Here is a 19,429-nt window from a genome sequence, read left to right on the forward strand (position 1 = left end):
ACAATTCTGGTAATCTGTAATTCTTCCGTAAGATTCCCAAGAGCAGCAGCGGTTTGGTTTGTCACAGCCTCTACCACTCGTGTTAATCTTCGAATTTTCCTACTATTTAGGGCAGCTCCAACAAAGAAAAACAATCCTAGATTGAAGTCGATATACTGCTGTAAACTGGTGTCAGTTTGATCCACATCATCAATTGATAAAGTACGTTTATACCTATTTACAGTCACATTATTCAACAACTTTAAATCCTTATGATAGGATGCAGGTGCCAGAAATACAGGAGGTAACAAAAATGATACATAACATACTCCAGACCAACCGGCTGGCAAACGATAATAACCTTTAGTTCCACACACAAAGTACGTATTATGGGATGCTAGGAAAGTACTGTTATTCAATCCATCGATGTTTAATATGATAATACAATCGCTAACACCGACGGGAATATAACCCACACTTTGGACACACAGGTCCGCTTGAGCTTGTGCCACTTGAATCACAAATTTATCTCTTCCCACAGTGTCTCTGGTGTTCGTAAAAACATATGGAATCGATTCATTGTCTGGTCGATACTCTTCCCATTCCCAAATTGTCCCATTCGCTTGCGGATATCCATCTTTATCCTGATGACATTCTTTATTGAGTCTGAAGAGTAATCGTCCCACTGTGGGTTTCCGAGTGGCAAAAAGCAAAGTGTACCATGCTCTACAAGAGCCATTATGAGAGAAAGGAAGAGGTATAAATGGCGTTCCTCCCTTCTTCTGATGAGCTGGCATCATACCACATATCCAACAGTTCGTAGCATTGGTGGCAACATGGGTATGATGTAACATCTGAATGAAAGTGTTATTCAAATAAGACTGACGAGGCTTCAATTCTTGGTATGGAAGGGTATAGAAATAGTGCTCCGCAGGCACTGGAGTGGTCAACACAAGCAACTCTCGGGCAGGAGTCACATTCTCCACAAACCATGTGGTTATCCCAACAATAGTTACTGTGAGCATAAACCCTGTTGCACAGAGGATCTTCTTCTTCTCCATGTCAAAAATAAAAAATCAATATCTTCCTGAAACTAAAGGTTTGTCAGAACTCTTCCCCTTGGGCAGCGGTCGATTTCTTCACCAACGGGCCAAGACGGGTGTCACTACACTAATGCAGGGCTGATCCCCCCCCCTTGCCTCACTGGCTCTCCGTTTCACTAACCCAAGGGCCGTTCTGACAACATGTCCCGATACTGAAGGATTCACTTTCTTGGCCTCAGATGATATCGCCTTCCTCCAGGAGTCGCGTGGTCCGGAAAGAGCTCCTCAGCGTCGTTCGATTCCACAGCACGGCCTTTCTCTGTGGTCAGAATCTCTCGTTGATCGGTCAGTACAGCGGGCTCCACCAATCCGGGCGGTACTTTGCGGCAGTGCAGGGAATGGATCCAATTCTTTCTGTTGGAGACTCGAACAGCCGTCCTTGTTGCCAGCAAGACTTGCTCAGGGCCCACCCATCTCGGCTCCAGGCTGTTCGTCCTGTCGAAGATTTTCAGCATGACATGGTCTCCAGGCCGGAGACTATGTCCTTCGCCGGTGGACCGATCAGGGAGCGCCTCCCGGACCTGTTGATGAATGGAAACCAAGTTATCCGTTAACTGTGCCAAATAATCATTCATCATTACGCAAGGTACATCATACACAGTCTTAGGTTTTGGTGGACCCCAAATATTCATTGGGCGTCCAAAGACCATCTCATATGGTGTAAGACCGATTCGAGAGTGCGGTACCGACCTAATTGACAACAATGCCAGCGGTAAGGCGTCTGGCCAAGTCAAAGACGTTGAAGCTTGAATTTTAGCGATCTTGAGCTTCAGTGTACCATTATACTTCTCGACTAGTCCTGCAGATTGAGGGTGGAATACTGCATGGAACTTCTGGGTGATGCCTAGACCCTTCAGAACATACTTTATAACGTCCGCTATAAAGTGGGGCCCGTTATCACTCCACAGAAGTCTACAAACGCCATATCGAGGAAAGAACTCCTTCAACAGCATCTTAGCGGTAGTCATTGCAGTATTATCCTTCGTGGGGTATGCCTCAACCCATTTGCTAAAGGCACACACCACTACTAGAACATACTTCAAATTATTACAACGCTCCAGCTGGATGTAATCCATCTGTAACACCTCAAAGGGTGCAGTAGGCGTTACGAATCCTCCTGCTGGGGTCCGAGTCCCCTTTCCTGGGTTGTACCTCAGGCAGATCATACAGGTCTGTACCACCCTCTTTGCCGTGCTAGCAATCTCTGGATGCTCCCAGACTTGGGTAAGCAATTTTACAATTGCGGAAGCTCCAACATGTGCTAGCCCATGTGCCATCTGAACCATAGGTTGTACAAAAGCTGTGGGTAATTTCCATCGATCCATCTGCTTATTTCTCCAGCAACCCTCATCATCCAATTCTCCCTCACTGGACCATTGCTCCCGTTCTTTGTCAGAAGCTGTCCTCTGTATTTCTCGCACTTCTTCCTTCGCATCATGCCATCTTTCTACTTGTGACTTCACTACATACATGGCAGTAGCACCGGGCTGCATCGCAGTCTCCCGCGCCACTCGGTCTGCTAACGCATTCCCTTCTCCAACTTTATCGACTACTTTCCTATGGGCGCTACATTTAATGATAGCAATTTTCTTCGGATATGTCAATGCAGTTAAAAGATTATGAACTAACTCCCCATGCATTATTTGTACTCCATGCGACGTTAAGAACCCTCTTTCCTTCCAGAGCAGGCCGAAATCGTGCGCTACTCCGAAGGCATAGCGGCTATCTGTATAAACATTCACACACAATCCTGTACTGAGCTCACATGCTCGTGTTAATGCTATCAGTTCCGCTGCTTGAGCTGATTTCTGTGGTATGCGTGCTGTCTCCACTATTGTTTGCAATGTGGTAATCGCATACGCCGCTGAAGTCGTACCATCTGGTAGCTTCAGGCATGACCCATCCACCCACAGTTCTCCATCTACATCTGAAAAGGGCGTATCCTGGAGATCAATACGACCCTTTGTTTGTTCCTCGGTCATGAGGTTACAATCATGTGCTTCTCGTGCCTCAGACCGAGTCTCGGGGTATGGCAACAATGTGGCAGGATTTAACGTCACGCACCTCTTCAACGTGATATGAGGAGCCAAAAGCGTCAGCTCATATCCCGTTAAACGGGCACTGGTCAAATGCTGCGTCTTTGTCTGATTAAGCAGGGCATCAACAGCATGGGGGACTAATACCAACAGCTTATGAGATAACACAATTCCCTCGCTCTGGCGTATTGACACAGCTGTCGCCGCAACCGAGCGAAAACAACCAGGCAATGCTCGGGCAACAGGATCAAGTACAGCCGAAAAATATGCACAAGGGCGCTGCTTATCGCCGTGCATCTGCACTAAAACTGATAATGCACATCCATCTTTCTCATGCACATACAATGAAAAAGGCTTGGTATAATCAGGTGTTCCTAATACTGGTGCTGAACAGAGGGCCTGTCGCAGTTTCTGAAAGGCAGTGTCACACTCATTCGTCCAGGGGGGCGGGATAGGTGTATCTTTTGTCAAAAGGACTAACAATGGCTTGGCTATATACGAAAACCCTAATATCCACTGCCTGCAAAAAGAGACAAGACCCAAAAATGTGCGCACGTCCTTCTGCGTGGACGGCGTCGGTGTATCCAGAATCACTTGAACACGGTCTGGTGTGAGTGCACGTCCCTCCTTAGACAAAAGGTGACCTAGATAAGTCACCTTTGGTCTACAAAATTGCAACTTTTTCCGAGAGACCTTGTGATTGTGGGATGCCAAAAAGGAAAGCAAAGACAACGTACTCGTTTCACACAACTCCGGGGTGTCAGCCGCCAGCAAGATGTCATCGACATATTGAATGAGGGCGACACCCTCGGGCAGAACAAAGGAGTCCAATTGTCTTTTCAAGGCTTGACTATAGATGCTAGGGCTTTCCGTATAGCCCTGGGGAATTCTACAAAATCGGTAAGACCTATTATTGAGAGTGAAACCAAAAAGGTATCGACTATCGGGATGAATGGGAATTGAAAAGAAGGCATTTTTCAAATCAATAACAGAAAACGTGGTCGCCGTAGGCGGGACCAAAGTAAGCAACGTCGTGATATCCGAAACCACTGGGTACTGAGGTATCACGATCTTGTTTACTTCTCTCAAATCAATGATAAACCGATAGACTTTGGCATCCGTATCCTTTTTCAGAATGGGTAGAATCGGGCTATTACAAACATTATAGGGAACTTCTTCCACCACTCCCACCTTAATCAAATCCTGCACAATCTGTATAAGAGCCTCTTCCCCCTCCTGCGAAATACGATACTGTGGAAGGCGGGGTAACACCGCCCCCTCCTGGACACTAATGTGAACGGGCGGAATCACCATCTGTCCCACATCAGTATCCGAAGTGGCCCACAGAGCACGGGGGAGGGCAGCTAACACAGCATCTTCTGTAGCCACACACATCCGTTCAGACAAGGGGTAATTGTCATTCAATATCACCCGCACTCCAGCAGGGGAACACCGGATCGTAGCTCTGAAGTGCTTCAGCATATCAAGGCCCATAATATTATCCGGCGTGCTCGGAGCTAACAAAAACGGACAGGGTGCAGAAAAGGAATTAACCCGAAATGCAAGGGGCTGCGAAAGAGGGCTTCGGGAGAGTGTTCCATCAAACCCTACCGATGTAACCATTAAGCCAGATGGGGGAGCCCTCGGAACCAATTGTTTAGACAGCGCACTACGAGTCGCTCCTGTGTCCACTAGAAACTGATCAGTGGAGCCCAAAACCTCAGCTGATACGTAAGGACCCCTCTGATCAACTGGCACCTCAACTGATTCTAACCCCCATCCAACGCATTCCTATGCATGCTGAGAATCATGATACCCAGACCGGTCAATCCCCGACACTTGATACTGATTTTGTCGATCAAAAACATTAGGCCTATCTCGTTGCTGCCCCGCAAGGTCAAAACGAGCGTGATCATTAGAATTCCCTCTAAAATTCAAGAAACCCCCTCTACCTCTGGGGCCACTCTGAGTGTGTCCCTGACCGTGCCCCTGCCGTGAAGCATGCAATGCTGGGCATTCTCTGGCCCAGTGCCCCGATTGCTTACAATACGCACATTGATTCCTATTCAGATCAGATCGGCCCGAGGGAGGACCATAAAATCCTCCCCTACCTCTATTTACACCCCGCCGGGGCGGACCATATACTTGTGCTAACATCACCTTCGTTTTTAAATCCTTCGATTTCTTTTCCTCCTGCCCCTTCGCTTCTAGCTCCTGGCGCTCATAGTACTGAGCTATAGTCAGAAGGGCTGTCGGGGTCGTAGTGGACCAAGAACTTTCACTCGCTTTGAGGCGAGCTGCAATTGCCGGTAATAAATTCGCCACATATTTGTCAGCAAAAAGGTGCCGACCCGTATCATCCGTAAGAGACTGACCACTAAAATCATGGAACGTCTCCTCAAAGCGCGTAAAGAAATCTGCAACTGATTCATCGGCTTTCTGCTTACACGAGGCTAGCATATTCCAGTCAATCTTTTTAGGGGGAATGATGGTCTTCAACTTAGTCAGAATAGCAGCGGGGAGATCTAAAATAATCTGAGGTGGTTTCTGCGCGGGCTTTCTCTCCCTATCCTCATCCTCAAGTTCAGACCATCGAGCCTTAAAAGTGGCAACATCATCTACCTTCCGCACGGATCGCCACATATCTGGTGGTAGAATAAGCCCAAAGAACAAATCTATATCCGCTAAGGTCATAATACAAGAATTCAAGGCCCCCTCGACTTCTTCGTAAAAGGCCGCTGGATTCTTGCGGGGATCAGGCAACGCATTCTTTAATGCCATGACGTCAGCCCTATGCCAGGGAGTATAAACCCAATTATACACAAAATATCCCTTAGCATCGGCGGAGGTAATATCCGAGCTAGTCCCCGCTCCTTTAGGAGGAACATACAAAGGCGCCGCCTCGCGCATTGGTTTAGCATGCACTGGATCGCTCTTATCTGATTGAGAGATGGATGAATGGCCGCCTCCAGTACGCGAATCCGACCGCCTTTCCTCCTCAAGATGTTGGCGCGCTTTCTCTTTAAGGTCTGCTGCCGCATCCCGCAACGCAAACAGTCGCCGAACTGCTTCAGGCGCCTTAGAGGGAGAGAAAACACCATTACGCAATGCTTTAGCATCCAATACCACATCGTCAGGTTCAAAGACGCTGGAATATTTCCGAAAGGCACCAATCACTTCATCAGAAAAGTGTCCCAAGAAATACAACCTTTCTCTATCCTGCCACGGTTCCCAAGAAGCCAACAGTTCATCAAGGGATAACTTGCCCTTACATGCACGATAAGAAACCTGCCGAAGCTCACCCATTCGCTCAGCCGATAACATGGACCGCGTGTCTACCTTACTCGAACCCGATCCAGAATCTTGTGGCCTCGGAGCAGACGCGCCGACATAAGGAGGCGGAGAACGATCTAATAAATAAAAATCATCGTCATGATTATTAAGGACAGGATAGAGTGGCTGACGAACAGCATATTGACCCGAGACTTGTAACCTATGTTCTTTCTCTCGTTTCTCCGTCTGTTCTCTTTCCTCCCGACGTTTTGCTTCCTGCGCTCTCACATGATCATTCTTTCGTTGCTCTTTATCAAACAGCGCTTTCTCGCGTTTCTCTCGCTCACGCACTTCCTTCACCCATAATCGCACACATTCAAACATATCTTGCCGCGCACGCCGTTTACACATACACTGTTCCACATACTCAATCTTACGTATATCAAACGACCCATACAACGGCCACCGTAACTCAGGATCCTTCCTGGTATATTTCCTCCATAGTGTGCTGTACATTATGGAGGAAAGACCATGCTTCACATACATATCCCTATTAGGAGTCCCCTCTGGGGGAGCTGGAGCAGATTCCTCGAGGTTTAACCGGTTTCCAAAACAGCAGCACCACTTACGGAGTGCGCTAAAAGCAGGCATGCTCAAAAATAATGCAGAATATGCAGTATTATCAAAAATGGCACTTAAACGTTGTGCTGGTCAAAGTTACACAGTTCCGGAGAAATATCTCCACATTACCTGCCTATATGTGTTGCAACGCATATATTCTCACAATAATCAATACAAGATATGACCGGTCATCACAAATCAAACTCAAATAGCCAACCCAGGCTTCAAAAACTCGGAGCAAGTACCGTACAACGGTTCTTACCAATCAAGAGTCCAGATTCCAACTGCCAAGCTCCGAAATTCGCCCAAACGGCTGTCACGGCAGAACCGACAGAAGAGGTCTCAGTCGAGGACCGGCGCCACCCAGATGGTCAGCTCGGAAGGGAAGGAAGAAAAACCTCGGGATGCCAGGACTAAAGTGCCTCTGGCAGTGATCACATCCCCGGCCAAATTCCTCACCTTCGTCGCGACCAATCCTTCGAGCATCCGAGTCGCCGATGAGCCCCACGTGGCGGGCGCCAATTGATGAGTACAGGCCCCAGCTAGGCCCGCAGGACACAAGGGTTCGCTCTCCTGCAATGGAATCTATAAGGAAGTTGGCACGGAAACTGCAAAGTACAAAGACAAGGTTTATTAACCCTTAAGGGTGGTCCTACAATCCATACAATACCCTTCAGTATTGCATAGAGTAGCACACAGAACTTGCATACACGGTCCCCTTTTATACACAACAGAGGGGCTCATAAGTGGGAGGGTACGACATGAGACGAGGAATGTTACCTTTTATGGACATTTGCAATACAAGATCGATATGTGGGCGGAGCTGACATACTCCTTAAGCCCGCGAAAACATGGTCAAGCAAGGACTAACTGATAACAGATGTGGTCAAGTCTGGGCATGCGCCAGACGGACAAAGGAACTATTTATAGACTGTTACTAGGCAGATTACAAGAGCAACTAACACAAAGATAAGACTCTCCTCGTGTTGAGCACGTGGAGACATGACAGTACAAAATGGAGTCCAGACTTCAGTCAACATAACAAAAGGAACATGTATAAGGGAGGAGAATTCATGTCTTTAGTAAATGCTTAATCACATCGAAGTTGCAATTTACAACAATGCAACAGTTGATGTTGTTGCACCAAGGATATTGTACTGCATAACTAAATACTTATAAGGTTCCAAAGGCGAGACCTATTGGCTATGCCAATGCTTGTTTAAAAAGAAGGTATACATTGTATTTTAAAAGAGATATAAAATTGCCCAATTTTTAAAATGGTAGAAGTTTAAAACTCATTTAGGCTGAGGCGTTCAAGTCTTCTGCTTGAGTTTAATTTCCATGGTCTTCCTTTCAGAATGCTCCCAGTGGGCCCTCTGAATCATGGCATTTGAAAAGCGCACTACATACCCACGAGGGTCTCAAGGCGCTAGGGGGGGGGAAGCTGCTACTGTTCGAAGAGCCAGGTCTTGAGAAGTCTTCTGAAGGGCAGAATGTCTTCGGTCTGCCGTAGGCGGATGGGCAGGGTGTTCCATGTCTTGGCGGCGAGGTGGGAGAATGATCTGCTGCCGGCGGTCACTCTTCGGATGTGGGGACGGTGGCGGAGCGGAGCTGGCGGTTAGGGATGTAGAGGCTAAGTCGACTGTTAAGGTACGTTGGTCCGGTGTTTTGGAGTGCCTTGTGTGCGTGGGTGAGGAGTTTGAATGTTATCCTCTTGTTGACAGGGAGCCAGTGTAGGTCTCTCAGGTGGGGTGTGATGTGGCTGCGGCGAGGAATGTCGAGGATCAGGCGTGCGGAGGCATTCTGGATGCATTGAAGCCGTTTCAGGAGTTTGGCCGAGGCTCCTGTGTAGAGTGCGTTTCCGTAGTCCATTCTACTGCTGACGAGGGCCTGGGTGACCGTCCTTCTTGATTCTGTGTGGAGCCACTTGAAGATCCTGCGAAGCATGCGGAGGGTGTTGAAGCAGAAGGAGGAGACGGCGTTGACCTGCTTCGTCATGGAGAAGGTAGAGTAGAGGATGACCCGTAGGTTGCGTGCGTGGTCGGTGGGAGTTGGGGGTGTTCCTAGTGCAGTCGGCCAGTAGCGGTGTGGGGGTCCTTGGTGAGGGAGAGGATCAGCTGGGTGTCGTCGGCGATGAGGTTGAGGTCGTGCGATGTGGGCGAGTGGTGCCATGTAGACGTTGAACAACGTTGGGCTGAGGGATGAGCCCTGGGGTGCGCCGCAGATGATCTCGGTGGCTTCGGAGCAGAAGGAGGGAGGCAGACGCTCTGTGTTCTGCCGGAGAGGAATGAGGAGGTCCAGTCCAGAGTTTTCTCTTGGATTCCGGCATCGTAGAGGCGTGTTCGTAGTGTGCGGTGGCAGACCGTGTCGAAGGCGGCTGAAAGGTCCAGGAGGATGAGGGCTGCGGTTTCTCCGTTGTCTAGCAGGGACCTGATGTCATCGGTGGCGGCGATGAGGGCAGTTTCGGTGCTGTGGTTGCTGCGGAACCCGGACTGGGACGGGTCCAGGATGCTGTTCTCCTCGAGGAAGCTGGTCCGTTGTTTGTTGACGGCCTTTTCAAAGATCTTCACCTGTAACTGGAGCAGGAAGATGGGTCGGAAGTTCTTGAGGTCCTTGGGGTCCGCCTTGGGTTTCTTGAGTAAGGCGTTGATCTCTGCATGCCTCCAGCTCTCCGGGAAGGTCGCTGTCTCGAAGGAGATATTGATGGTTTTCCGGAGATGGGGTGCGATGGTGCTGCTGGCTTTGTTGAAGATGTGGTGTGGGCAGGGGTCGTCCGGGGATCCGGAGTGGACGGTGTTCATGATCTTGATGGTGTCGTCGTCATTGATGTTGGTCCAGGAGATCAGGCAGTTGGTGCGGGTGGTGGTCGTGGGAGCGGGGGTCTTAGTGGTTGCCGGGGTGGTGACGGTGTTGAAGCAGTTGTGGATGTCTGTGATCTTGCGATGGAAGAAGGTGGCCAGCGAGTCGCACAGGTCTTGTGAAGGTGGGATGTCGTTGGTGTTGCCTCTCACTTCCAACCCCATAAGCTTCCTTTCTCGCTCTTCTGGAGGGCCTACTAGTACCAGAGGAGACTGGCTTATCTCTGCCCCTAGGCTCTCATGTCAAGGTCTTCTAGTCCTTGAGCACTTTGTGGTGTTAATGATTCATGTTCCACTTGGCGTCTGAAAATCCCAGTTTGGCGAGATGTTTGCCCCCAGTACGACAGATGTGCAGGAACTGGCAGCTTGTGCAGGATGTGAAGGCCTAAGTCCACTCCCGTGGGAACACTAGAATCCTTTCTAGTGGTTCACACTGACTTTACTGTTCATGGAAGGTCAGATTGGACATCTTTGCCCCTAGCAGCTTCTATGGTTGGGCCACTCCATGGAGAATGAATCCTCACTCTGAGTACACTTTGAGAAGTTCAGGTGTGGCTTAGGGAAGGTCCACCGTTCCTGGGGGAGTCCTTTTCCCTTTCTGGTTCACGCTGTTTAACAACTTATTGCTGAAGTTGGAAGGATCTGCCCAATGATCAGAGAGGTAGCTAAGCGCTGACAAAAAACGAAAATGGAATATCACTGCTAACCAAATGACAGGGGTTGGTATTTCAGCCTGAGCAAATATTTGTGATGACTGTGTGCACCACACTGGACACTGATCTGCCTCTCAAACAATAGCATTGCCTTCCTTTGAACTACCGAGTAGGAAGCCAATATGGATGAAGGGCATATTCTTGGAAAATCTAGAGATAGATGGCTTGGCAGAAATGTGTATGTATTCCAGCCAGCTATCAATAACTCCTTATACGGTAACAGATGCTTTCACCAGAGGCTCTTAGTCAAAGTTCATGTACACAGGACAAGCAGTCAACTGATCATATGTGGCAATGCAGTGTGGCTTCACAGTAAAACATGGTTCGAAATGTGCAGTAGGGGAACTCATGCAAAAACAACAGTTGATGGACAGAATGCAGAACAATGTCATACATTCACCCCAGTACAGAGATCTGGGCCTAAATCCATCGTTTTTTTGCTCACCATGCCGTTCCAGTTTGAACCCAGCCATATGCAAATCAGTCTTGACCCTGTGCCTCATGGGAACAGTCCAGCCCGAACTGCCAAGCTAGGTCCTCCCTGGACTGGAAATAAGCATCCTAGGACCGGTTTCGGGGTTTCACCCCTCTTCAGCCACTGGAATCAAGCTATCCTGGCACAGGGTCAAGACTGATTTGCATATGGCTGGGTCCATACTGGAATGGCATGGTGAGCAAAAAATCGATGGATTTAGGCCCAGATCTCTGTACTGGGGTGAATGTATGATATTGTTCTGCATTCTGTCCATCAATAGTTCTTTTTGCAGTAGGGGAACTCAGATTGAATCGAAAGCATAGGGGAGCGACTAAGGACTAGTTTGATAGTCACTCACCTCAACTCTGAAGCCTGGGGTGGTGACCGAGAATCGTGAATGTGCACTAGGGGAATTCACACTGACATCTTTGTGTGGGAGCAGCAACTAAGGACAATCAGATAGGGCCACTCACTTTGAGTACTAAATACACTCTGCTCAGCATAGTCCGTGCTTTCCTAATAACCTCTGCATATCATTGTAGCCTGCCAGAGGCTTCTCTGTGCTGCCTGGTATAGACCCTGTGTGGGTGCTCCCTCGTCTTTGTCCTGATCTTGTATAGGTGCAGTGTGCTCACTGGTCTCTGTCCCGATCCTCTTCTCTGCACTGATCCTCCTCTATTGGTGCTGTGTTTTCTCTCTTCTCTGTCCTGATCCTCTTCTATAGGTGCTCTGTGCTCCCTCTTTTCTATCCTGATCCTCTTCTATAGGTGCTCGGTGCCCCCTCTTCTCTGTCCTGATCCTCTTGTATGGGTGCTGTGTACTCCCTCTTCTCTGTCCTGATCCTCTTGTATAGGTGCTCTGTGCTCTCTCTTCTCTGCCCTGATCCTCTTCTATAGGTGCTGTGTTTTCTCTCTTCTCTATCCTGATCCTCTTCTATAGGTGCTCTGTGCTCCCTCTTCTCTATCCTGATCCTCTTGTATAGGTGCTCTGTGCTCCCTCGTCTTTGTCCTGATCTTGTATAGGTGCAGTGTGCTCACTGGACTCTGTCCTGATCTTCTTGTAGAGGTGCTGTGTTTTCTCTCTTCTCTATCCTGATCCTCTTCTATAGGTGCTTTGTGCTCCCTCTTCTCTATCCTGATCCTCTTCTATAGGTGCTCTGTGCCCCTCTTCTCTGTCCTGATCCTCTTGTATGGTTGCTGTGTACTCCCTCTTCTCTGCCCTGATCCTCTTGTATAGGTGCTCTGTGCTCTCTCTTCTCTATCCTGATCCTCTTGTTTAGGTGCTCTGTGCTCCCTCGTCTTTGTCCTGATCTTGTATAGGTGCAGTGTGCTCACTGGTCTCTGTCCTGATCTTCTTGTAGAGGTGCTGTTTTCTCTCTTCTCTATCCTGATCCTCTTCTATAGGTGCTCTGTGCTCCCTCTTCTCTATCCTGATCCTCTTCTATAGGTGCTCTGTACCCTCTCGTCTCTGTCCTGATCCTCATGTATGGGTGCTGTGTACTCCCTCTTCTCTGCCCAGATCCTCTTGTATAGGTGCTCTATGTTCTCTCTTCTCTACCCCGATCCTCTTCTATAGGCACTCTGTACTCCCTCTTCTCTGCCCTGATCCTCTTGTATAGGTGCTCTGTGCTCTCTCTTCTCTATCCTGATCCTCTTCTATAGGTGCTCTGTACTCCCTCTTCTCTGCCCTGATCCTCTTGTATAGGTGCTCCGTGCTCCCTCTTCTCTATCCTGATCCTCTTCTATAGGAGCTCTGTTCTCCCTCTTCTCTATCCTGATCCTCTTCTATAGGTGCTCTGTTCTCCCTCTTCTCTATCCTGATCCTCTTCTATAGGTGCTCGGTGCTCCCTCTTCTCTGCCCTGATCCGCTTGTATAGGTGCGCTGTGCTCCCTCTTCTCTATCCTGATCCTCTTCTATAGGTGCTGTGTTTTCTCTCTTCTCTATCCTGATCCTCTTCTATAGGTGCTCTGTGCTCCCTCTTCTCTATCCTAATCCTCTTGTATAGGTGCTCTGTGCTTCCTCGTCTTTCTCCTGATCTTGTATAGTTGCAGTGTGCTCACTGGTCTCTGTCCTGATCCTCTTCTATGGGTGCTCTGTGCCCCCTCTTCTCTGCCCTGATCCTCTTCTATAGGTGCTCTGTGCTCCCTCTTCACTGCCCTGATCCTCCTCCATTGGTGCTGTGGGCCCACTCGTCTCTGTCGAGATCCTCTTCTGTAGGTGTTCTGTGCTCCCTCTTCTCTGCCCTGATCCTCTTGTATAGGTGCTCTGTGCTCCTTCTTCTCTGCCCTGATCCTCTTCTGTAGGTGCTCTGTGTTCCCTCTTCTCTATCCTGATCCTCTTCTGTAGGTGCTCTGTGCTCCCTCTTCTCTGCCCTGATCCTCTTCTGTAGGTGCTCTGTGCTCCCTCTTCTCCGTCCTGGTCCTTCTCTATAGGTGCTCTGTGATCCCTCTTCTCTATCCTGATCCTCTTCTGTAGGTGCTCTGTGCTCCCTCTTCTCTGCCCTGATCCTCTTCTGTAGGTGCTCTGTGCCCCCTCTTCTCTGCCCTGATCCTCTTCTATAGGTGTTCTGTGCTCCCTGTTCTCTGCCCTGATCCTCCTCTATTGGTGCTGTGGGCCCACTCGTCTCTGTCGAGATCCTCTACTGTAGGTGTTCTGTGCTCCCTCTTCTCTGCCCTGATCCTCTTGTATAGGTGCTCTGTGCTCCCTCTTCTCTGCCCTGATCCTCTTCTGTAGGTGCTCAGTGTTCCCTCTTCTCTATCCTGATCCTCTTCTGTAGGTCCTCTGTGCTCCCTCTTCTCTTTTCTGATCCTCCTCTATAGGTGCTCTGTGCTCCCTCTTCTCTGCCCTGAGCCTCTTCTGTAGGTGCTCTGTGCTCCCTTTTCTCTGTCCTGATCCTCTTCTGTAGGTGCTCTGTGTTCCCTCTTCTCTATCCTGATCCTCTTCTGTAGGTGCTCTGTGCTCCCTCTTCTCTGTCCGGATCCTCCTCCATAGGTGCTCTGTGCTCCCTCTTCTCTGCCCTGATCCTCTTCTGTAGGTGCTCTGTGCTCCCTTTTCTCTGTCCTGATCCTCTTCTGTAGGTGCTCTGTGCTCCCTCTTCTCTGCCCTGATCCTCTTCTGTAGGTGCTCTGTGCTCCCTCTTCTCTATCCTGATCCTCTTGTATAGGTGCTGTGTACTCCCTCTTCTCTGACCTGATCCTCTTGTATAGGTGCTCTGTGCTCCCTCTTCTCTATCCTGATCCTCTTGTATAGGTGCTCTGTGCTTGCTCTTCTCTGTCCTGATCCTCCTCTATAGGTTCTCTGTGCTCACTCGTCTCCGTCCTGATCCTCCTCTATAGGTGCTGTGTGCTCCCTCTTCTCTATCCTGATCCTCTTCTGTAGGTGCTCTGTGCTCCCTCTTCTCTGCCCTGATCCTCTTCTGTAAGTGCTCTGTTTTCCCTCTTCTCTATCCTGATCCTCTTCTGTAGGTGCTCTGTGCTCCCTCTTCTCTGTCCTGATCCTCCTCTATAGGTGCTCTGTGCTCCCTCTTCTCTGCCCTGATCCTCTTCTGTAGGTGCTCTGTGCTCCCTTTTCTCTGTCCTGATCCTCTTCTGTAGGTGCTCTGTGCTCCCTCTTCTCTGCCCTGATCCTCTTCTGTAGGTGCTCTGTGCTCCCTCTTCTCTATCCTGATCCTCTTGTATAAGTGCTGTGTACTCCCTCTTCTCTGACCTGATCCTCTTGTATAGGTGCTCTGTGCTCCCTCTTCTCTATCCTGATCCTCTTGTATAGGTGCTCAGTGCTCCCTCTTCTCTATCCTGATCCTCTTGTATAGGTGCTCTGTGCTTGCTCTTCTCTGTCCTGATCCTCCTCTATAGGTGTTGTGTGCTCCCTCTTCTCTATCCTGATCCTCTTCTGTAGGTGCTCTGTGCTCCCTCTTCTCTGTCCTGATCCTCATCTATAGGTGCTCCCTCTTCTCTATCCTGATCCTCTTCTGTAGGTGCTCTGTGCTCCCTCTTCTCTGCCCTGATCCTCTTGTATAGGTGCTCTATGCTCCCTCTTCTCTGTCCTGATCCTCTTCTGTGGGTGCTCTGTGCTTTCTCTTCTCTATCCTGATCCTCTTCTATAGGTGCTTTGTGCCCCCTCTTCTATGTCCTGATCCTCTTGTATAGATGCTGTGTACTCCCTCTTCTCTGCCCTGATCCTCTTGTATAGGTGCTCTGTGCTCTCTCTTCTCTATCCTGATCCTCTTCTATAGGTGCTCTGTGCTCCCTCTTCTCTATCCTGATCCTCCTCTATAGGTGCTCTGTGCTCCCTCTTCTCTATCCTGATCCTCTTCTGTAGGTGCTCTGTGCTCCCTCTTCTCTATCCTGATCTCTTCTGTAGGTGCTCTGTGCTCCCTCTTCTCTGTGCTGATCCTCTTGTATAGGTGCTGTGTACTCCCTCTTCTCTGCCCTGGTCCTCTTGTATAGGTGTTCTGTGCTCTCTCTTCTCTATCCTGATCCTCTTCTGTAGGTGCTCTGTGCCCCCTCTTCTCTGTCCTGATCCTCTTGTATAGGTGGTGTGTACTCCCTCTTCTCTGCCCTGATCCTCTTGTATAGGTGCTCTGTGCTCTCTCTTCTCTATCCTGATCCTCTTCTGTAGGTGCTCTGTGCTCCCTCTTCTCTATCCTGATCCTCTTCTATAGGTGCTCTGTGCTCCCTCTTCTCTGCCCTGATCCTCTTCTGTAGGTGCTCTGTGCTCCCTTTTCTCTGCCCTGATACTCTTCTGTAGGTGCTCTGTGCTCCCTCTTCTCTGCCCTGATCCTCTTGTATAGGTGCTCTGTGCTTGCTCTTCTCTGTCCTGATCCTCCTCTATAGGTTCTCTGTGCTCACTCGTCTCCGTCCTGATCCTCCTCTATAGGTGCTGTGTGCTCCCTCTTCTCTATCCTGATCCTCTTCTGTAGGTGCTCTGTGCTCCCTCTTCTCTGCCCTGATCCTCTTCTGTAGGTGCTCTGTGTTCCCTCTTCTCTATCCTGATCCTCTTCTGTAGGTGCTCTGTGCTCCCTCTTCTCTGTCCTGATCCTCCTCTATAGGTGCTCTGTGCTCCCTCTTCTCTGCCCTGATCCTCTTCTGTCGGTGCTCTGTGCTCCCTTTTCTCTGTCCTGATCCTCTTCTGTAGGTGCTCTGTGCTCCCTCTTCTCTGCCCTGATCCTCTTCTGTAGGTGCTCTGTGCTCCCTCTTCTCTATCCTGATCCTCTTGTATAGGTGCTGTGTACTCCCTCTTCTCTGACCTGATCCTCTTGTATAGGTGCTCTGTGCTCCCTCTTCTCTATCCTGATCCTCTTGTATAGGTGCTCAGTGCTCCCTCTTCTCTATCCTGATCCTCTTGTATAGGTGCTCTGTGCGTGCTCTTCTCTGTCCTGATCCTCCTCTATAGGTGCTCTGTGCTCACTTGTCTCCGTCCTGATCCTCCTCTATAGGTGCTCTGTGCTCACTCGTCTCCGTCCTGATCCTCTTCTATAGGTGCTCTATGCCCCCTCTTCTATGTCCTGATCCTCTTGTATAGGTGCTGTGTACTCCCTCTTCTCTGCCCTGATCCTCTTGTATAGGTGCTCTGTGCTCTCTCTTCTCTATCCTGATCCTCTTCTATAGGTGCTCTGTGCTCCCTCTTCTCTATCCTGATCCTCCTCTATAGGTGCTCTGTGCTCCCTCTTCTTTATCCTGATCCTCTTCTGTAGGTGCTCTGTGCTCCCTCTTCTCTATCCTGATCTCTTCTGTAGGTGCTCTGTGCTCCCTCTTCTCTGTGCTGATCCTCTTGTATAGGTGCTGTGTACTCCCTCTTCTCTGCCCTGGTCCTCTTGTATAGGTGTTCTGTGCTCTCTCTTCTCTATCCTGATCCTCTTCTGTAGGTGCTCTGTGCCCCCTCTTCTCTGTCCTGATCCTCTTGTATAGGTGGTGTGTACTCCCTCTTCTCTGCCCTGATCCTCTTGTATAGGTGCTCTGTGCTCTCTCTTCTCTATCCTGATCCTCTTCTGTAGGTGCTCTGTGCTCCCTCTTCTCTATCCTGATCCTCTTCTATAGGTGCTCTGTGCTCCCTGTTCTCTGCCCTGATCCTCTTCTGTAGGTGCTCTGTGCTCCCTTTTCTCTGCCCTGATCCTCTTCTGTAGGTGCTCTGTGCTCCCTCTTCTCTGTCCTGATCCTCTTCTGTAGGTGCTCTGTGCTCACTCTTCTCTGCCCTGATCCTCTTCTATATGTTCTCTGTCCTCTCCCTTCTCTATCCTGATCCTCTTCTGTAGGTGCTCTGTGCTCCCTCTTCTCTGCCCTGATCCTCTTCTATTGGTTCTCTGTGCTCTCTCTTCTCTATCCTGATCCTCCGCTATAGGTTTTGTGTGCTCTATCTTCTCTGTCCTGATCCTTTAATTTGGTGTTGTGTGTTTCCTGTTCTTTGAGCTGAGTCTCTTTTATAGGTGCTGTGTGCTCCCTCTTCTCTATCCTGTGACCTCCTTCTACAGGGACGTTGTGCGGCTGTTGTACCCTGTTTCCTTTTCTTTGGCCTTGACCTTCTATAGGTTCTCTGTGCTTCCACTGCTGTACCCTGACCCCCTCTCTGTTTGGACCCGCAGCTCTTCGAGCCAGTGAGTGCCACCTACACCTACCTGCTGGCTGACCAGGCGACGAAGGAGGCCGTCCTGATTGACCCCGTGCTGGAGAAAGCCCAGCGAGACGCCAAGCTGGTGAATGATCTCGGACTCAACCTTCTGTACGCTGGTGAGTACTGGCCCCTCCCTCTGGGGCAGCATGTTTACCTCTATAGGTGCTCTGTGCCGCACATCTACTACCCGCAGTGCTCCGGGTGAGTACCAACTACGGCTCCTACATAGACGCCTACTGGTGGATACCAAGTGTGCATCTTGCGTGTTGGCCATCACAGTAAAGTGCCTCCTTGTCTCAGTCCCAAGGCATGTCGCAGGTGAGTACTCGGTACAACTCCATCCGGCGGGATGTTGGTAGTGAGTTATGTGTTATATTGCTCTTTGTGTAATGCACATAAGTCTTTGTCGCATGTAGGAGGTACATTTTTATGTCGCTGTGGCATTTTCTTCTTCTGTCTGTGCTGTGTTGCTCCAGTTCTTGTGTGTGTGTCTCCTGTGTTCTCTTATCCTGTGTCCGTGCCTAACGACATTTTGTTGTGTTCTCGTTTATGTGTTCCCTGGAGGCTCTTTTTCTGGTTCTGCGTTTCCTGGAATCAATAGGAAGAAAATAACCACAGGTGGAAAGCAACTGGCCAGTCTGAACCGATAGATGGACGCAGAGGCCTAAGTACATTTTGGTGAATGGGTTACTCCACTCACCACGGTGACAGATATCCTCGAAGCAAAATGTAATTCCCATTATATCCTAAGCGATTTACGCTTCGGTGGACGGGATATACGTCAGTGCTGTGATGGAGTAACCCGTCCGCTGAGATCTAAACCAGACCCAGAGTGCCAGAAGCGAAGGAGTCCGTTAAGAAAGTTGCTGAGTATACTGAAGGGACGCCATCAGAGGCATTGGGCGCAGGCAGAGTTAGGTATGGATGGAACTTTAGCTGATAAGATTGAGGCACAGAATGGTTTGCGGTAGAGGTGTGTGCTGGCCCTGAGATTGTACGCACTAAACTTAAGAGATCCCCCTAAGAGGCCTTATGGGATCCGCCTCCTTTTCCCCAGAGATGAGTGGGCACCATATATCCTGTGTACTCTATGCAGGCAACATAGTCATTGTGGATACGGCTCAGATTGGCTCCAGAGGAAATGAGATGCCTTTCAAAGGTACAGTAAGACCAAGAAACTCATGATTGATGTGGAGAAAACCAAAATGTTAGTCTTCGATCAGAAGAAGAAAGAGTTTAAATTGGACTTGGAGAGGACACGGATAAAAGAGGTGGAAATGTAAAGATATTAGTGCATGCATTGTACATCTAACTTAAGGTGGAAACACATTGAGAAGCAGTTCAAACAATGCTATGCCTACGATAATGGGGTAAATACTTTTGGTAAGGAGTCTGGCGGGCACGATCTGGGCCCAGCCAATATTGCTTTCACAGCCATGGCTCAGACAAGATGGTTGATGGCGCCGAGATGTTATTCTAGAGGCGGGGGCATAGTTGGGAAGGAATTGGAGGTCAGTGCTTGACAAGGATTCTGAATATGCCCTGAGGGGTCATGGTCCAGGCACTGAGGCTGGGATTGGGAATGACCTCATGGCCCTGCCTCTTGGATAGGGCCACCGTGAGGTGTTGGGACAAGCTCCTAGACCCGAGTGAGCTCGAGACGCCCCAGCTGTGCAAAGATGAGCTCTGGAGGTGTGAGAGGAACCGGCTGCGAGCCTAAGGAAGAGTAGAAGAGCCGCACTCACCCGGCTCTCCAGCTGTGACG

At 49.5% G+C, this 19,429-nt stretch overlaps 1 protein-coding gene across 1 annotated transcript in view; it reads left to right on the forward strand.

Annotated features, from left to right (window-relative positions):
* The window catches only part of ETHE1 (ETHE1 persulfide dioxygenase), a 90,386-nt gene that overhangs the window by 37,739 nt on the left and 33,218 nt on the right, over window positions 1-19,429 (forward strand). The window contains exon 2 of the mRNA XM_085615663.1: window positions 17,636-17,780. Within this exon, the coding sequence (XP_085471789.1) occupies window positions 17,636-17,780 (145 nt within the window). The remainder of the gene's footprint in view (window positions 1-17,635; window positions 17,781-19,429) is intronic.

This window comes from Triturus cristatus, chromosome 7 (assembly GCF_964204655.1).
Source record: "Triturus cristatus chromosome 7, aTriCri1.1, whole genome shotgun sequence".
Lineage (NCBI taxonomy): Eukaryota > Metazoa > Chordata > Amphibia > Caudata > Salamandridae > Triturus > Triturus cristatus.